This window comes from Protopterus annectens, chromosome 13.part0 (assembly GCF_019279795.1).
Source record: "Protopterus annectens isolate FY-2018-M chromosome 13.part0, PAN1.0, whole genome shotgun sequence".
NCBI classification, from domain to species: Eukaryota; Metazoa; Chordata; order Ceratodontiformes; family Protopteridae; genus Protopterus; species Protopterus annectens.
In genome coordinates this window covers 671,927,315-671,943,495 of record NC_056747.1, presented here as the reverse complement: position 1 = coordinate 671,943,495, position 16,181 = coordinate 671,927,315, and the positions used below count along the sequence as shown (strand labels likewise).

Below are 16,181 nucleotides of genomic sequence, written 5' to 3'. Positions count from 1 at the left end.
AGCCTAGTACCTACCTATGAACATATTGATACTAGGAAAACCTTTTTTCACCCTGTGAATAACGAGGGGGTGGATTTAAAAGCATACGGAAACTGTAGTACTAGAAACTTAGTATACTTAGCAACATGTGATCAATGTAAATCATTTTATGTAGGTAAAACTAAGTCAGAGATTAAAAGACTGTATATTTATGAACTAAACAAAATACCCACTGATGCTCTTTTCAAACATATATCTGAAAAAGGCACACATCATAACTTTAAGTTTGTTATACTAGAAGTGTTGTTTGAACACGTGAGAGGAGGAGACCTATCACTTAAAACTGAGACTGCAGAATTAAAATGGATATTACGTTTGAGGGCCCATATTCCCCCTGGCCTGAAAGGTTTTGTGTATTTAAAACCTTTATCGAAAGAGAAGCATAACTGTGTTTGAACCTGTTAATTGTATTAATCATGTAATTTTAAATTGCTATTTAAGCTCAAAGGTATCTCTCATTTTATCACATACACCCGAGGAAGCCCTCTGGGCAAAAGTTTTAGACTTGCATGTTTTATTTTATTTTATTTCATGTTGTTTTACCATTAAATTGAAAGTTATGTACCCCACCTGCCTTGTTTCCAGTGATTTGTTGTTTTAATTTACACATTTTTGCATTATATGAGTTCAGCTGAATTTGCCTGACTCTAAAGAAATCTACCTATTTAATTAAATAGAAGTGCTTACTGTCTGGATTTGCTTTTGCATTTTTGTGTTATATAACAGTTTTCAGTTGTTTTACTTTATATCGTTCCTGTTACTTGAGGGTCAGACTGCAAATTCTTCAGGAATTTTATTAAACCTTAGTTTCTCAGAAAGAATTCCTCCATCCTATGATTTATGTCCTCAAAGAATTTTTTTTACACTAAGTCAGGAATCCACTGTCTTCAAAACATTTTTCTTTACTTCCATATAGCTTGCCTTTTATACTGCCTCTTACACAACCCCCCTGTCATCCCACATCCTTTTAACTGTTTTCTACTACTTGCCTGCTTGCCTTGTGCACTGCATTGTACCCTCACTCATCCTCACCCCACCTCCTTTTTTCATTTTAGGATTCATATATCTGTATATTACCTTCCATGGGATTTATACCTGTAAATATTCTTGAGGTCTTTAAAAATTTTTACTTTTTCTAGTTTATGTATGATAGTTTTAGTTAGGATATTAATTTGTATTATACGCACATATTTGATGTATATAGCATTTATGTTATTGTTATAGAGCCGTGTTCAAATGGTCTTTCTACTATTTGCCTTTTGTCTTTGTGTCCTAGGTCATGCTTGTAAAGGTTCCTTGGCCTAATGTACTTATTTTTTTACCAAAATTGAAAAAAAAAAAAACAGCCAAGAAGTATAGCTGACCCTACCTCCACTGACTCAAGACAGAGTGTTAGTGACTTCAATGACATTCTTAAAAGCTATTATGCTACCTGCGGGATTTATACAAATGCAAGGCAACCCACATGCATAGCTACTTTTAGAGTCTGATGGTTGGACTTCAAGTGTCAGCATGTGAAGCAGCTGACTTGCCAATGGCCCAAGCTGTTACCTGTATCCTCTCTAGTAAATGGAAATACAGTGCTGGTGATGAGAGCTATTCCACACAGCAGAGAGCTGCTATTTGGATCAACAACTGCAAAGAAAAAAACATTTTCCAAGTCTCTGTTTCTTTACACTCATATATAGATGCATTTTCTTACCTATGCCAGTCAAAACTACATCAACTGGCAGCACAGTCCCACTTTTCAGTATAGCTTCTTTCACCTAAAGAGGAAAAAGCGTTAAAAAGTATTAGACTCAGTTTCTTGCAAATGATTCTGATTCATATACAGTCTGTATCAGTTGATAATGAATGGGGAGTTAAGCCTTGAAAATCATGGCATATGCAATGTTAAGATTTAATTTTCATCTCTGTCTCTGCATGTTTTTAAATATAGTATTATCCACTAACAAAAAGAGGAAGCCATGCCTTCTCTGCACTTAAGAATTTACCATTCTCTCTTGGCAAAAAGAGTCAAGCACAACACTCCACTACGTCTGCCACATGAGAAAGCACGGTACAGGAATTAGCTTCTGCACCCCATGCAGGACAAATGTGACACCAAGGAAAGGATCACAGTCTCCTCGTTTAAGCTGTAGTACGCAGAAAAGCATCACTAGGGAATTACATGGCTGTGTTAAGTAGTAAGTCTGGGGAATTACATGGCTGTGTTAAGTAGTAAGTCTGGGGAATTACATGGCTGTGTTAAGTAGTAAGTCTGGGTAAAACAATAGTACTACCCAACAAAACACATAGAGGAATGAAGTTACACTACAAGCCAAAGCACCCATGTTTGATTTGAGGCACAGGAGGGACCGGGTTAGGGAGAGTGTGTTTCAGCTGCCACTGCTTGCTCATCCATTCAGGTGGGGGGGGGGGGGTACTGGCCCTCTGCATTGGCATTTGATGAAGGATAGATGCACTGTTAGCGGCAATGGGTTTAGTGATGTTCATGCTATAAAATCCATCAACATCATTCTTAGTAGTGTACATATGTGTTCTCTGAAAGGCAGCAATTGCGAAGCTTGCACTGCTGCCACAAGGACAGTGTTTAGCTGGTTTACCCAACCAACTGACTGGTCCCCCTCCCTATCACTAGACTCTCACCTCTTAGAAAAAATGGGGGCTAGTGAACTTGGAACTAGGCAATGAATTGGCCATGGGGCTCTCACAATGAGATCCAAACTTTGCCCTGACCAGGGAACACAGACTATCATGTAGTCAGGAAACAAATGAGTCAAAGGACTCTTGCCCTGTCCAGGGCCTTGTGTGACCTATATGGGGAAGATTGGTAAGCTCACTCTGGTTTCTCAGTCCCTAAGGAGGAATGAACCATTCAGCTAGTAAAGACAGAGAAGCCATTGGGTTAGTCAAGTGTATATATGGGGTGGGGAAGCTACAAAGCACTAGAAAGAAATATTATCTACTGCAGTGAGGCATGGTATCTTTCATTGCTACTGACAACCTAAGTTCAAAGAATTTGTTTGTTGAAAGAATATCTAGGCCAGTTAAGATGAATTAACCAATGGTTACTATTCCTTTCTGACTGGGTGTACTGATGCACAGAAAGTCGTCCCCCTTGCAGAAGCTGGAGATGTAGTCACCTATAACATTTCTTAACAAAAGGGAGTCATACATCAAGGCACTTACGAACTCACAACAGCTAGTTAGTGTATCCTTCCAATACCACATTAATTTGCAAAAAAAAAAAAAATTACTTGAAAAACCCAACCCACCCCACATCTTGGAAATTAAACCACAAAATCAAGATAATTTCAGGAAGGAAGCACACTGGGTTATTAACAGCAGTTTGTAAACTGATACTAATATAGTACAATTTTGTCTGTGGTCTGCTACATTTATGCACTACTTATCGAGTTTTGGAAGAGGGAAAGGACAGAGATGGATTGAAGTTTTATTTGATTTTAAATTACAGGTGCACTTTTGTAGTAATCGGTGATTATGTGCTGTTAACATGGTATGAGAACACGTTCTAGAAGATGTCTGCCCCTTTTATTTTGTTCTCTAGCCACAAATTTACTTAAGTTTGATTAAGGGGGCATGGGGGCTTTCTCCTACACTGGGGTTTACCCCTGCAAAAATGCTTTTTTTCACTGGCATCAGTGTTTTTGTTTTATCAATATTAATTACCGTGTTGTAGAAGGTAAAGTTTATGTTTATGATGTTCAGTCATGGCTCCATTCATGAAGTCAAATGAGGCACAACAAATCTGAGTAGGAAAAACAATTTTGAATAAGATATGTGAAAGACATAGAAAACGTACTTGCAAAATGAATTATGCATTAAACCATACAATACTGAAGAATTATTTAGCCAATATTACTATTGCTAAGTTGAATATGATCACCTCTCAAAGCCTTGTGAAACAGTTCCCTAATTTATAAGGTAAGATGCTTATGAGAATGGATGCATCTATGCTACAAGTACTCAATATTTTATTCAAACCAGTGCACATTCATAAAGTCTAATAACTTCAGAGTCAAATACAGTCACTAGAAGTAAAACCAGTTCATGTGACCTGATCTCCATGCCTACACTATTATCAGTGTGGATTAGAAATTTTATTTCAGGCAGAAATGGCCATGCCCTTTCTCATTCACCTCTGCAGCCCAATGGGCATCTTATGATGCACTTCTCTTCTTCCCCTGTTGTGTCCATTGGGTGGGCGTATAATGGGGCTATGCTGGATTATAGCCTCAACTCTGTGGTGACTCAGCCAATGTCCACCACCCTTTCCCTTTTAAGACAATACTCTCCTTCATATTCCTGGCCTCCAATCAGGGATCAAAAGTAAGAAGTATACCGTTGAACATCTTCCTATCTGAAGGCTGCTGTAGAAAGTGAAGGGGGCCAGGTAATAATGTGGTCATTACTTCCATAATTTTCCTCTCAAACTTCAGAGGTGCTCACAGGAGGTGGCTACAGTTTGTGTAGGAGCATGAGTCAGTGTGTTCATTGTTTCTTTAACTTTCCTCAGCTTCTGAAGGGGTAATTACTTGGAAGACAAACAGCTGCTGCATTTTGGAGGTAGAAGTGAGGAAGGTAAGCTGTTTATACATGTCTGATAGCAAACAGATTGAAGTATGTTACTGTGGTTGCTGTTTAAGAGTAGAGGTGAGAAGGCATGCTGCACCGGAAATATATGGTTATGGCTATTTCATCCCAATCTAACACCAGAAGGATACACAGAAAGTGATCTTTTATTTGGGGGGTGGGGCACTATTCACAGATAGGATTTATATATCTTCATGTACATTTGCCTTATCATTTATTCCAAACTACTATTTTGTCAGCTTTGAACAGTAAGCCTTGGAGAGAACTTATTTCAGCCTTGACAGAAAAAATAAGACTGAATTTCTTACTTGTGTTTTTTGTTCAGGTCATCATTGGATCAAAAGGTTGGAAAATGCTTTAAAATGCACCTTAGACCATCAATAATCAATAATCTTATGGTTTCTGATAGCCCCCAGACCCTCCTTGCTTAATTTAATTATATAGGAAGGATTCAAGAAAAAGGACAGTCAGAGTAAGACTGAATTTCTTTCCTTACTTGTTCAGGCCATCACTGAAAGAAAAGGTTGTTTAAAAGAATAAGCTCTACAATGCATCCCCTGGCTTCATTCAGTTATTTTCTCCTTAGCTATTATAAAACATTTTTTGCCATTTAGGGTATGTTGAAAGATCCAGTAAAAAGCCGAAAAGTCAGACATAATGTGAGAAAAAGTAATCGAGATAGTGTGGGGAGGCCAGGTTGTGGGGGGGGGGGGCATTAGGACACTGGAGGATGACTGGAAGGCTGTGGGCAGTGAGGGGGTGCCATGGACCCCCTCGCCAAGAACACCATTTCACTTAAGGACAGCCCTGTTCCCTTACCATCACTTCATAGAGAAGCTCTGACTGTCTTCAGCTACAGTCACAGCTGTAAAAGAAAATAAAAATAAATAATGGAGGCGAGAAGTGCCATGCTATTTATTAACATGGTTTCCTCACTTCAGCCCATGAAGATACTAATACGACATGGGCACCCAACCTTTGCACTATTACTAGGCAGTCTAAATATCTGTGAATGGACTGCACTGTTTTCCAGGCTATCTGTAATCATATAAGTAGACACTACTGGGAACTGCAGATGTGCCAATGTTCAGGGAGAAGTGCCTTTTCCAGGTATGTATTTCTTTTTAATTTCTGTAAACAAAATGGATAAATTCTGAATCGGAGATACAAGAAAACTATACTAATAAACAGATCTGTCTAAAATAAAGCAGATTGCATTTTCATTTTCAAATGAACAAATCCAAAAATTTTTAAAAATGCAGACAATGATGTTTAATGAAGACACAAACTCCACTCAGATACAATCCAATATTTAATTGTAAGCCCCTTGAATGATGAAAAATAGTAAAGGCAGGTCAGCAAATTTTGTTTTTACATGTACATAATATATATTTATATTTTTATTAAAATGTTTTATATATATATATATATATATATATATATATATATATATATATATATATATATGTATTTTTTTTAATGGAATATACTGAATGGGCTTTTTAAGATTTTTGAATTGTGTGATGTCATAATTATAGTAGGGACTATTTAAATGTGTGTTTGTGAACTTGAATTTGTCTGAAGTAGTTCATGCCATCTGGATGAACTAAAGCACTTACTATTAAATACTGGATTGGATCTGAGAAGTGTCTTCATTAAACATCCTTGTCTGCATTTTCATTTTGAATGTTCGTTTTATTTTAATTTCTGTCAGGAAAATAAACAGAACTGTGAGCTGCATAGATCTCAACTGCTACTGATTTTATACAAAGTCCCCAATTTTGACTCAAATGTTTGGTATGTTCATCATAAAATGTTTGGTTTTCTGGTAAATTGTTGAGAAGTGCGGTTCCTAAATAATAATTAATATCTGAATTTCGGACTTCTTATCCTTCAAAAAGGCATGCCAAAAACGAAAAATTGTTGTTCCAGAAAAATTGTAAGTATATAATATTTAAAATGCCTCTCTAATTCTAAGGATTTGTCCCTCATTATTTTGGTTTTGACCATGATACTTCCATTAAAAGGTTGAACGCTTTATTGGTCAGTGGTAAAAGCAGACAATGTTTACTGCAGAATATACATTTTTCACTGTTATCTGCTTTTACTGAGATCAACAAAGTGACCTTGCAGTAGCAGTAACTTCAAATACATTACTGTCACAATGAGAAATTAAATGTACACAGAACATGGGTATCCTTTTTGTAAGGTGGTGATGTATGATAGCAAATGGTAGTTACAGGATAACTTCTGGATGATTACTAATATGGTTTACTGGAGAACAGTAGCTGTCAAAAAGCAACATGACCATTATATTTATGTAATTCCTTAAAAGTCAAAGGTGATGTACTCGCTCAGAAGGGATATATTCCACGGGACAGTAAGATGTGTGTTTTATACTTGTGTATCTAATTAGAAGCTCCTGAATTTGTGTGTTTTATACTTGTGTATCTAATTAGAAGTTCCTGAATTTGTTATTGTGAACTACCTTCAGAGAACTGCTATATGGCCTCTTACATACAGCTTCAAATTCCAGAGTTTCAGCTTGGCACTATGCTTACTTTCCACCTGAGAGATTAATTGACCTGTGCACAAAATGCTGGGTAAAGTTAATGTCCAGACTAGGTGTGTACTAAGTTCTTATGTAGGAAGTACAAATCCTACATATTTATTTCAGTTAAACCACACCATATTTACAATGTCATACTTTCAAGTGGCTAAAATTGTGGAGTCAAAGTCAGAAGTGTTCTGAGGTTAGAACTGCAGTCTTGTGCGAGTGTTCTGTAGCTTAATCCCCTGAAATCTCAAAGGGGACAAAGACATAGCCTTTCAAATACGGATCCAGTCTGGCATTTTGCATTACCTTACATTTTCATTGTGTGAGCTGTTGCAAATGACTCTTCAGTACACAGAGCACAATAATGGCCTAAAATACTTCTTTACTGAGTTGTCAACACATCAGAATTAAAAATCCTCTATATTCCACATGCATAGAATATAAATATTTGTCTGCTGTAACACACCATGGCTACAACACAATGCTTTCAAGTAGCTAAAGCTGTGGGGTCAAATTCAGAGATATGCTACACTAGAAAGTCTGATATTAGAACATAGTCTTGTGTGTGTTGTAGCTGAATATCCTGCTGTTATTACCTGATGGTTTTGTAAAGAAATCTCAAAGTGGTCAGAAGCATAGCCTTTCGAAGACAGGCCCTGAAATGGTCTGACATTTTACACTATACTCTGTCTTTGTTGTGAGTGTTGTAGTAAGCTTCTGCTCTGTACTCTGGTTACAATAATGGCCTGACCAACTTAAATTAGAAGTAAAAATACTCTCTCTATATTCCACCAGAAAAATGTACATATTTCAGCTGCAACACAGCATGGCATTGCTACAGGCAGCTAATGCCATGCAGTCAAATTCAAAGGTGCACTGGAAGCTCTGAGGTTAGAATGCAGCCCCTTTTTGTGAACACCCTGTAGCTATTGCACAAAAAGCTTTGTAATGAAAGCTGAAATGAGAGACAAAGATATACCCCAGGATTCACGAAGCCTCCATGTAAGAGTTATAACTCTTACACGGAGGCTGCAGTTAAACGGAGTGATGTCAACATGCTTTGCATATTCATGAGAGCATGCTGAATCACACCTAAGTCTAACACGGTCCGTGTAAGACAGTAGGGGGCGTGTCCGTAGGCGGAGCCCTGCAAGCGGACACGCCCCCAGAAGTGTAAAAGTGCCCAAAGTAAACACCCACAACAGAGTCCACAGAAATTTGAATAAACACAACACATGCCCTCACAGACTATGAACATAAAATATATATAAATGAACATGTTATATATTTTTTTTAAATTGTAAAGATGTTTAACCATGAGTGCGCTCGTTTGCTGGCGTGCCGAAGCGCAGCTACAGTTAGCAGTCAGTGGGAAAGCATATAAGAACTAAATATGCAAAATAAGCCAGGAAGCAATAGCTTAGTGGTAGAGATGTTGGCTGAAGAGCAGTCATTCATGGTTCGAGCCCCCACACCACCATTTTTTTTTTCAAAATAAGCAGGAAACAAGTCCCTGACAAATATGTACACATAAAACCACAATTTATGTAAAATGTAATGAAATAGCCCATTTATATTGAAGACATGTGGGGTAACAAAAGAAGAAAAAATGCCAGATGTGCTCATAGCTGAGCTACAGTTTAACAGAGTGAGTGCATGTGCCCGTAGATGAGCAGTGGTTTAACTGGCGCAAAATGAGTGCCCATAGCTGAGCAGTGGTCTAACACGCTAAATCCATGTGCCCCTAACTGAGCTGAGCGTAATATGTGTGCCGATAGCCAAATGAGGCTTAAAGCAGCATACCCCGTTTGCGCGGAGCTGTGCACCGCGCAAACGAGCTAACCGACGGGCAACGTTGAGCAAGCCGTATCAAAACTGCCTTTACACAGACACACCCCTCAGCATGTCTAGACAGTCATGAAAAATAAAAAGCAGTGGCCAGGTTCGAACCCAGGATACTATACACCATAGTCAAGGTACCAAACCACTAAGCCATGACAGCAGTACCTAGAAATGCAATAATAGCTAATATATAGGAATGAATACAAACTGGAGCATGACAATGCAGGTTTACTGAAGTTGATACAATTCCAAAATGGCCAATCACAGATATGTGCGGGGAAAACGGACTATATAAGCCCCATAGGCGGGAATACACAGCATAAACGATTGTAGAACTGACCTGCAGGCAGAATGACAGGAGTAGGAGAGGGTAGTTGCTTTCGAGCACAGAGGTGGGGGTGTTGAGGAGTCCAGGTACATGGTCTGGCTCCTAGTCCATAATCATGAGGCCCAACTCATGCAGGGCCAGGTCCTCTGGGGAGCATACAGGGCCGAGGCATGGGACCGGTTGGCTCATGATCTCACCAGTGCCACAGGGATTCCAAGGACTGGTGAGCAGGTCCGTCACCACCATGCGGACCTGAAGAGACGCAAGCAGGACCAACTGAACCTTTGGATCCAGGAGGCCCGGCAAACACCCAACGCCCCACTACTGAGTAAGTAACATTTAATGATGTATGTAAGAAATTAAACTAGCTGATATTATGGAGATGTGTATTCCAATATTACTTCATTTACATTACAGCTGCAGGTGTCCGTTCTGCGGACCGCAGAGCCTATGGCAATAGGCTGGTGCGGTTGCGCCACCAGGCAGGTCAGTAATCCACTACCAGTAACTGTAAAGAAATATAAAAGTATGACAATCAGCAAAAGAGTGCAGTGTAGTCAGTAAGGAATAAAATCTGCAAGTAACAGTGTGAAAGTGTATGCAAGTATTGCTTGATTACAAAAGTGTGTTTCAGCCTGTAAGTTTAACCAAAAAATGAAACTGTCTGACAAATATTTTAAAATAAAAATGCCCTACCTGTAAGAAAATAGTACACAACCTGCAGCAGGCTGAAAAGTATAGCTGCAGAAGATGATGAAATCACATGTGTGAAATATATCCCTGTGGAAATACTGAAACATGACAGAAGTGACACTGCTGGAAAGGATTGTAATAACTACTGGTAAAACATGTCAATAAAGCCTAGAAGTACCATCCTGAATAGTAAAATGAAAGCAAGTGAGAGAGTGTGAGAAAGTGTCATGAATCCAGCAATACAGTAGTAATAACCCCTGAGTAAAGTATACTGCAGTCAAGACAGAATGAAATGCATGTGAGATTCAAAACCAAACAGCAAAATCTGTTCAAAGTGTTGCTGCATCTGGAATGTGTATCCCAAAATCTGGATATGTTGCTCTCAGTCTGCAATATGCAGATAGGATGATTGTCTGATATACCAAACATCCACACTTGTCTACAGCTATATAAAGCAAATGTAGCAGGATGATGTAGCTGAACAAAGCTAGATATGAATGTGTATGAAGAACCATAAAATGTATATTGATGTTGCAGTAACAGTCCTATCACCAAGTTGAAATAGTTATCATATAGGAAACTGTAGTTAGAACAGTAGTGTGTATATAACTGTAGCTATTAGAAATGTACAGCATATGTATTGTTATTCGAAGGTGTTAATATTGCTTTCTTTACCCCACCCTATAACCACATATACCCCATTCCACGTGAAAATGGTATGTGCAATCACAATTAACACCCCAGGACGTTTGTCCTGTTGGGTCATATATATTTGCATGTCCGTTGATGCATCTGCCCTGTTCATACATCCACACCTGATGGCCTGTTGCCATCAATTAAACCTGCATGTTGTTGGACTGTGTATTTCTGTTCAAATTATGCATGTGTTATGCACTCTGTTCAATGGTGTGAATATCTGGGTGTTTCGTTAATGGGAATACTAATGCATGCTGTTACAACTAATTGTGAATGGTATTATATGTCACTAACCCAAACTGTCATGACATAATGCAAAACATAGGACGACAGGGAAGGCGGGTTCCAGCGGACCCACCTCTCCCACCTCAGCTGGCGAGTGCACCTTGTCCGGACCCTCCTCCGGTGGCCTTGTGCCACCTGTGGGTGGAAGCGCTGCAGGGGATGGGGCTCGCCCCCCCTCTGCAAGTGTGGCCGGAGGAGAACCACCACTCACCCTCCGTAGCGTCCGGACTGTGGTGCGTAGGGAGATTCGGGACTCTGTTCTCGAGCCCCTACGCCAGCTCGAGGCACGGGTGGTGCAACTAACGGGCATGCCTGTTGCCCCGCCTACACAGCCCCCAGCACAGCCCCGTCCTGGGCAGTGAAGGAACAGTGGCAACCGCCTATGGGTGGGGATATCAGTTCCACTGTTGCCATCTGTGGGCTCATGGGCTCTGGATATCCAAACCTCCGTCCCCGTCAATTGTGTAACTCCCCCCCCACACATGTCATACACCGCCCCTGTATGCGTCTTGTTTGTCTTGTCTGTTTACCTACCCAACCTACCTCCCCAGCTGTACCGACTTCCTTCACCTGACATACCACTCTCACCTGAAAAAAAAAAAAAAGGGCACTCTGTACCCACAAAAAAATTACGCCCCATACATAGCTGCCCATTCCGTACACATGTCTGCTGGACATGGAACCTATCAATTACAATTGGCTGTATAACAAGCATTATTGTTGTCCTGACACCTCTCTCAGGGGTGGAAGGTTTCAAATGTCACACCAAATTTCATACATATGCACAGCTGTTGCTGATGAAGAAATGGGCAGCTATGGGCCTTACCTACATCCCTCCTGCACATCCCAAGCTTGTTTCCCTACTGTCTTACCCTCTTTGTGACCCCTTTTTCACCATTTTCCTGTCTCCCCATTTTGTTTTCTTTCAAAGAAAATAGCGCGGGTGTGCGCAAGAGTAAGCACGTTTAAGCGGTTGTAAGCGGGTGTGCGCGGAGCTAACTGCCAGTGCGCATGCGTGAGCTCCGCGCAAACCAGTGCTAACCCGGTTACAACTGCTTAAAAGTGCCTTAGTCACTTTGATTGACAGGTCCTGTACTCAGTTCAAAAGCAAAATAAAATCCCACTGCGAGTCCCGAACCCAGGACCTTGGAAACAGTAGTCTGCATGACTTACCACTAAGCCATGACTCTTATACAAGAACATTGTGCTAAAATAAATATATCATGTAATAGTAGGAATGAATGTAAAGGGAATATAGATGTGTAGTACACAAAGCATGCCATTTAGAATTACTATCAAAAACTAGTGGATTTCCATAATAGTAGTGTGTGAACAGAAACAGCCATACTAGTTGGAAGCTAGTAGGTAATAATGTCACTATAGCACCTTGCAAGCCACACACATACTCACAGCAGGATAATCACTGCCCATACCCCACAACCTCTTACAGGAACACATCTGGACCAAGTAATAAAATATGTGGAGCAAAGGCCCAAAACCAGGGACACATTACAAATAATGTTACAACAAACGCAGACAGTTCAGAGAGTAACGGGGTCTGCACTTTGTGGGATGTTTGGAAGGGTATGCAGTCTGAAACTTGAATGTTTGTCACCATATTCTGACTTGAGCCCAAAGTGATTTGCCAGAAAAAGGTGTGCATGAGATATTGACCAAAATATGAGGCAGAAATGTGGACAACCTGCAAATATCTGTACACATGACGGGTCTGACACAACCATATTTGAATAGTTAAGAGCCTAGACATAGCAACAGTGAATGACTTACAGGGATGCCCCAGACTCCATGTGAAATGAACAAACAGTAGGCAGAAAGGTGTAACACATGCAATGGTAACTATGGAGTCCTGAAAGTATTCATCACTTGCATGGCAGAAAAAGTGTAGTAATACATATGCTCATGATAACCCACAGTCACAACTGCAGCATACCAGACATTTTAATGGGTGTACCCCACTGATATGTACCATTCCATGAGGCACATAACAGATGAACCTGAAAGTCTCTGGGGCCTGCTCAGCAGCATACTCAAATACCCTAAAAGATGTCAAGGCCCACACCATGGCCAGACCACACTGCATGCTGTAACACCCTAGCAGATATAGCAAGCATTCGAAGGTGTGAATGTACATGGAAAATAGGAAAGCTACAGCAGCACACTACAGGCAGGACACCTAGCAGGCATACAAGTAGTGACTGTAAAGGGCAACTATTGAAGCCTTAGCAACAAAGTGCAAGCAAAAGTGAAAGGAAAGCACACACACACACACATTAACAGTAGTAGTAGTTGTAGGTGTCAGTGTACATACACAGTTAGTACAGGAAACTGGAGAAATGAATGGAGGACTGTTAATCTACAACACACCTGGAAATATGAGAGAGATACCAACCTTTACACTCACAGAACATTGTCCACAGCATAACAGCATGGTCCCTGCCCTTAAAATCTGAAAGGGCTACGCCTATCTCACGTACCTTTTTATAGCACTGTTCTGAAATCACAGTGAGAACTGCAATCAGTACACAACTGGCTGCATGCAGTTAGCAAATGCTGGCTAACAATTGGTGCAGAGGCCATCACATGGGCGTATGCAGATACCTACAAAAGTATGCTGTACTCCCCATCCACACATGCAATACTTTCATTGCACCCTGAGAAGGACGTGCGAGACAGACAGACAGAGAGAGAGAGAGACAGAGAAAGAGAAAATTGCAATTAAGCAGACACAAACACATTGTTCAGCAATAGCCACCTGAAAGCTGACAACTGGGAAGTGGAGCAGCAGGACAGAGAACCAGACGGCAACACAAGCAGCTGTGACAAACACAGGTAATGTAAAGTAATACTATAAAGATCTACATACTGTGAACCCTCCATACGTGTCATTGGTCTGTATCCATATGTATATGAAGATGTGTAAAGGGCAGGGGACATACAGCAACTATCAGTGAAGGCTGTACATACATTTGTATGTGAGAGCATCTATGTGCACATATCAATGTTGGTTGATTGTAGGTTGTAGTGCCATGTACAAAGTAGGTTTCACAGTTATGTATGTTTAGCAGTATGTTAGTGTGTGTATACAGTATGGTAGACAAACATGTTGATATACCTGTCTAACATATGGATACGTATGTATGTCAACATATGTATGTGTATGTATATATATATATATATATATATATGTATGTATATGATATGCATATATGTATACATACATAGAGAAAGAGATGTAGGAATACATAGACAGATGTATTAGACAAAATAACTATGAAAGTAGCAATAAATATGGGACTGAACAGGAGAGAATGTTTTTTGTTACAAAGTACACTAACTTCTCTACGATTGGTAATAAAATCATTATGGAATATTGGAATTTTATTAAAAAAGATATAACATCACTGAAAAATATAAAATTAATGACATCATATAGAAAGGGGAAAAATATACAGGACTTTCTGATACACAGCATTTATAAAAAGCCTTGTACTAATGAATTAAATGTTGTGAAGAATTTGGGAACATTCCCTTGTGGAAAATGTGCTATATGTAAACATGTTGTAAATGAAGTGAATAAAATAAATGGCAAAATTTTTGATACAAAAGGCAAATATACATGTATGAGCAAAGGTGTTGTGTATGTCATATTCTGTGATTGTAACAAATACTATATTGGAGAAACAAAAGAATGCTAGCAGATAGGATAAAAGAACATATTAGAGATGTTAAAATAATAAAATTACTAGTCCTATTGCTGAGCATTTTAACTCAGTACACCATGGAAATATTGAGAATATAAAAGTGTCTGTTCTGGAACATGTTCCATTATATTATAATGATGTTGATAGGCAAAAAATATGTTAAGACAAAAGGAATGCATTTTGATTATGAAATTTGGGACTTTGCATCCACATGGAATGAACAGAGAATGTAACTGGCAATGTCTTGTTTAAGACTATGACTTTAAATATATTCAAGCTATGTGATTTGATAGTTTAATTATGTAATTGATTGATTACTTGTTTTTGTATATATTGCAAGTGTTTTATGAGTTTTACTGTTTTACTCTGTAAAGGCTGTTGGCCGAGGCGCTAGAGAAGGAACTGTTCAACTAAATAAATTTTATTGGAAGGTAGAGCTGGGACTCACTGATAGTCTTTGTTGTTTATATATATACATCTTGCTTGCTGTTGTTTTAATATGACAAGTGAGTCCATGTGCTCCTTTCCTAGAATATTTAGAGAGACTGGTATGGAGATGTTTAATCGAATGGAGAAAATAGCAACCGCTCCAGTAATTTGCCTAATGACACTGGCACAACAATGATAAAGAATGTAGTACCAGAAGCCACAGGAGACTCAGGCTTTGGTATTATAAAGAAATGGGAAAATTCCAGGAAGAGAACTACTACCAATCCTTTTGCTATGGTAGGCAAAAAGAACATTATTTCAGATAATCCAGATGTACAGGATTTGTGTTCTAAACTTGAAAGATTGATTTTTAAAGAAACATCTACTTTCTACAATATTGGCAGTCTTGAAAGATATATTGAACTGGATATAACACCTAGAGGGTTAAGGTCTATTAAGAATCCATCAACACCATTTGACCTTACTAATGAAGTAGAAGTTAAATTTCATGAACGATGGATAGCAGCTGCACATCGGTGCAGTTTAGAATGGGTGTCAATTTTAATTGAAAGAGACAATATGAAAAGACAAACTTGTAGTTGAAACCAAACAAGTTTGTGAACAACTGGTAAATATTACATCAAATTCTACATTAGAGAATTTCCTCTCAGGCATTAACACCAAATTAAATAGTTATGAAAAGATCTGGTAGAAAGAAAAAATCTAAACTAACTAGAGACATTAGAGACTATGACCACAAGAGGGCGTTTGTATTTCCTAGCTATCAAAGAAACAGGAGAAAGAGTGTCTCTTTTCAAAAGGAAATCCTGCTTCAGAAAAATATGCCAGTAAGAACTTCCTGTCTGGTGAAAGTGGAGCGTCTTCATGGGAAGAAGATGACAGAGAAACTTTTCCTAGACTGCCAGTTGCAGCAAAACTCAGAAGCATTTCATAAAACCTACTCAGAATCGAA

The 16,181-nt window shown here is 39.2% G+C and overlaps 1 protein-coding gene across 4 annotated transcripts in view; it reads right to left on the bottom strand.

Moving 5' to 3' along the window:
• Positions 1–16,181, bottom strand: part of LOC122787576 (apoptosis-inducing factor 3-like) — a 1,199,414-nt gene that overhangs the window by 447,556 nt on the left and 735,677 nt on the right. For all 4 annotated transcript variants that reach the window (XM_044054360.1, XM_044054361.1, XM_044054359.1 and 1 more), the window contains one exon: positions 1,742–1,805. In XM_044054360.1, the coding sequence (XP_043910295.1) occupies positions 1,742–1,805 (64 nt within the window). The remainder of the gene's footprint in view (positions 1–1,741; positions 1,806–16,181) is intronic.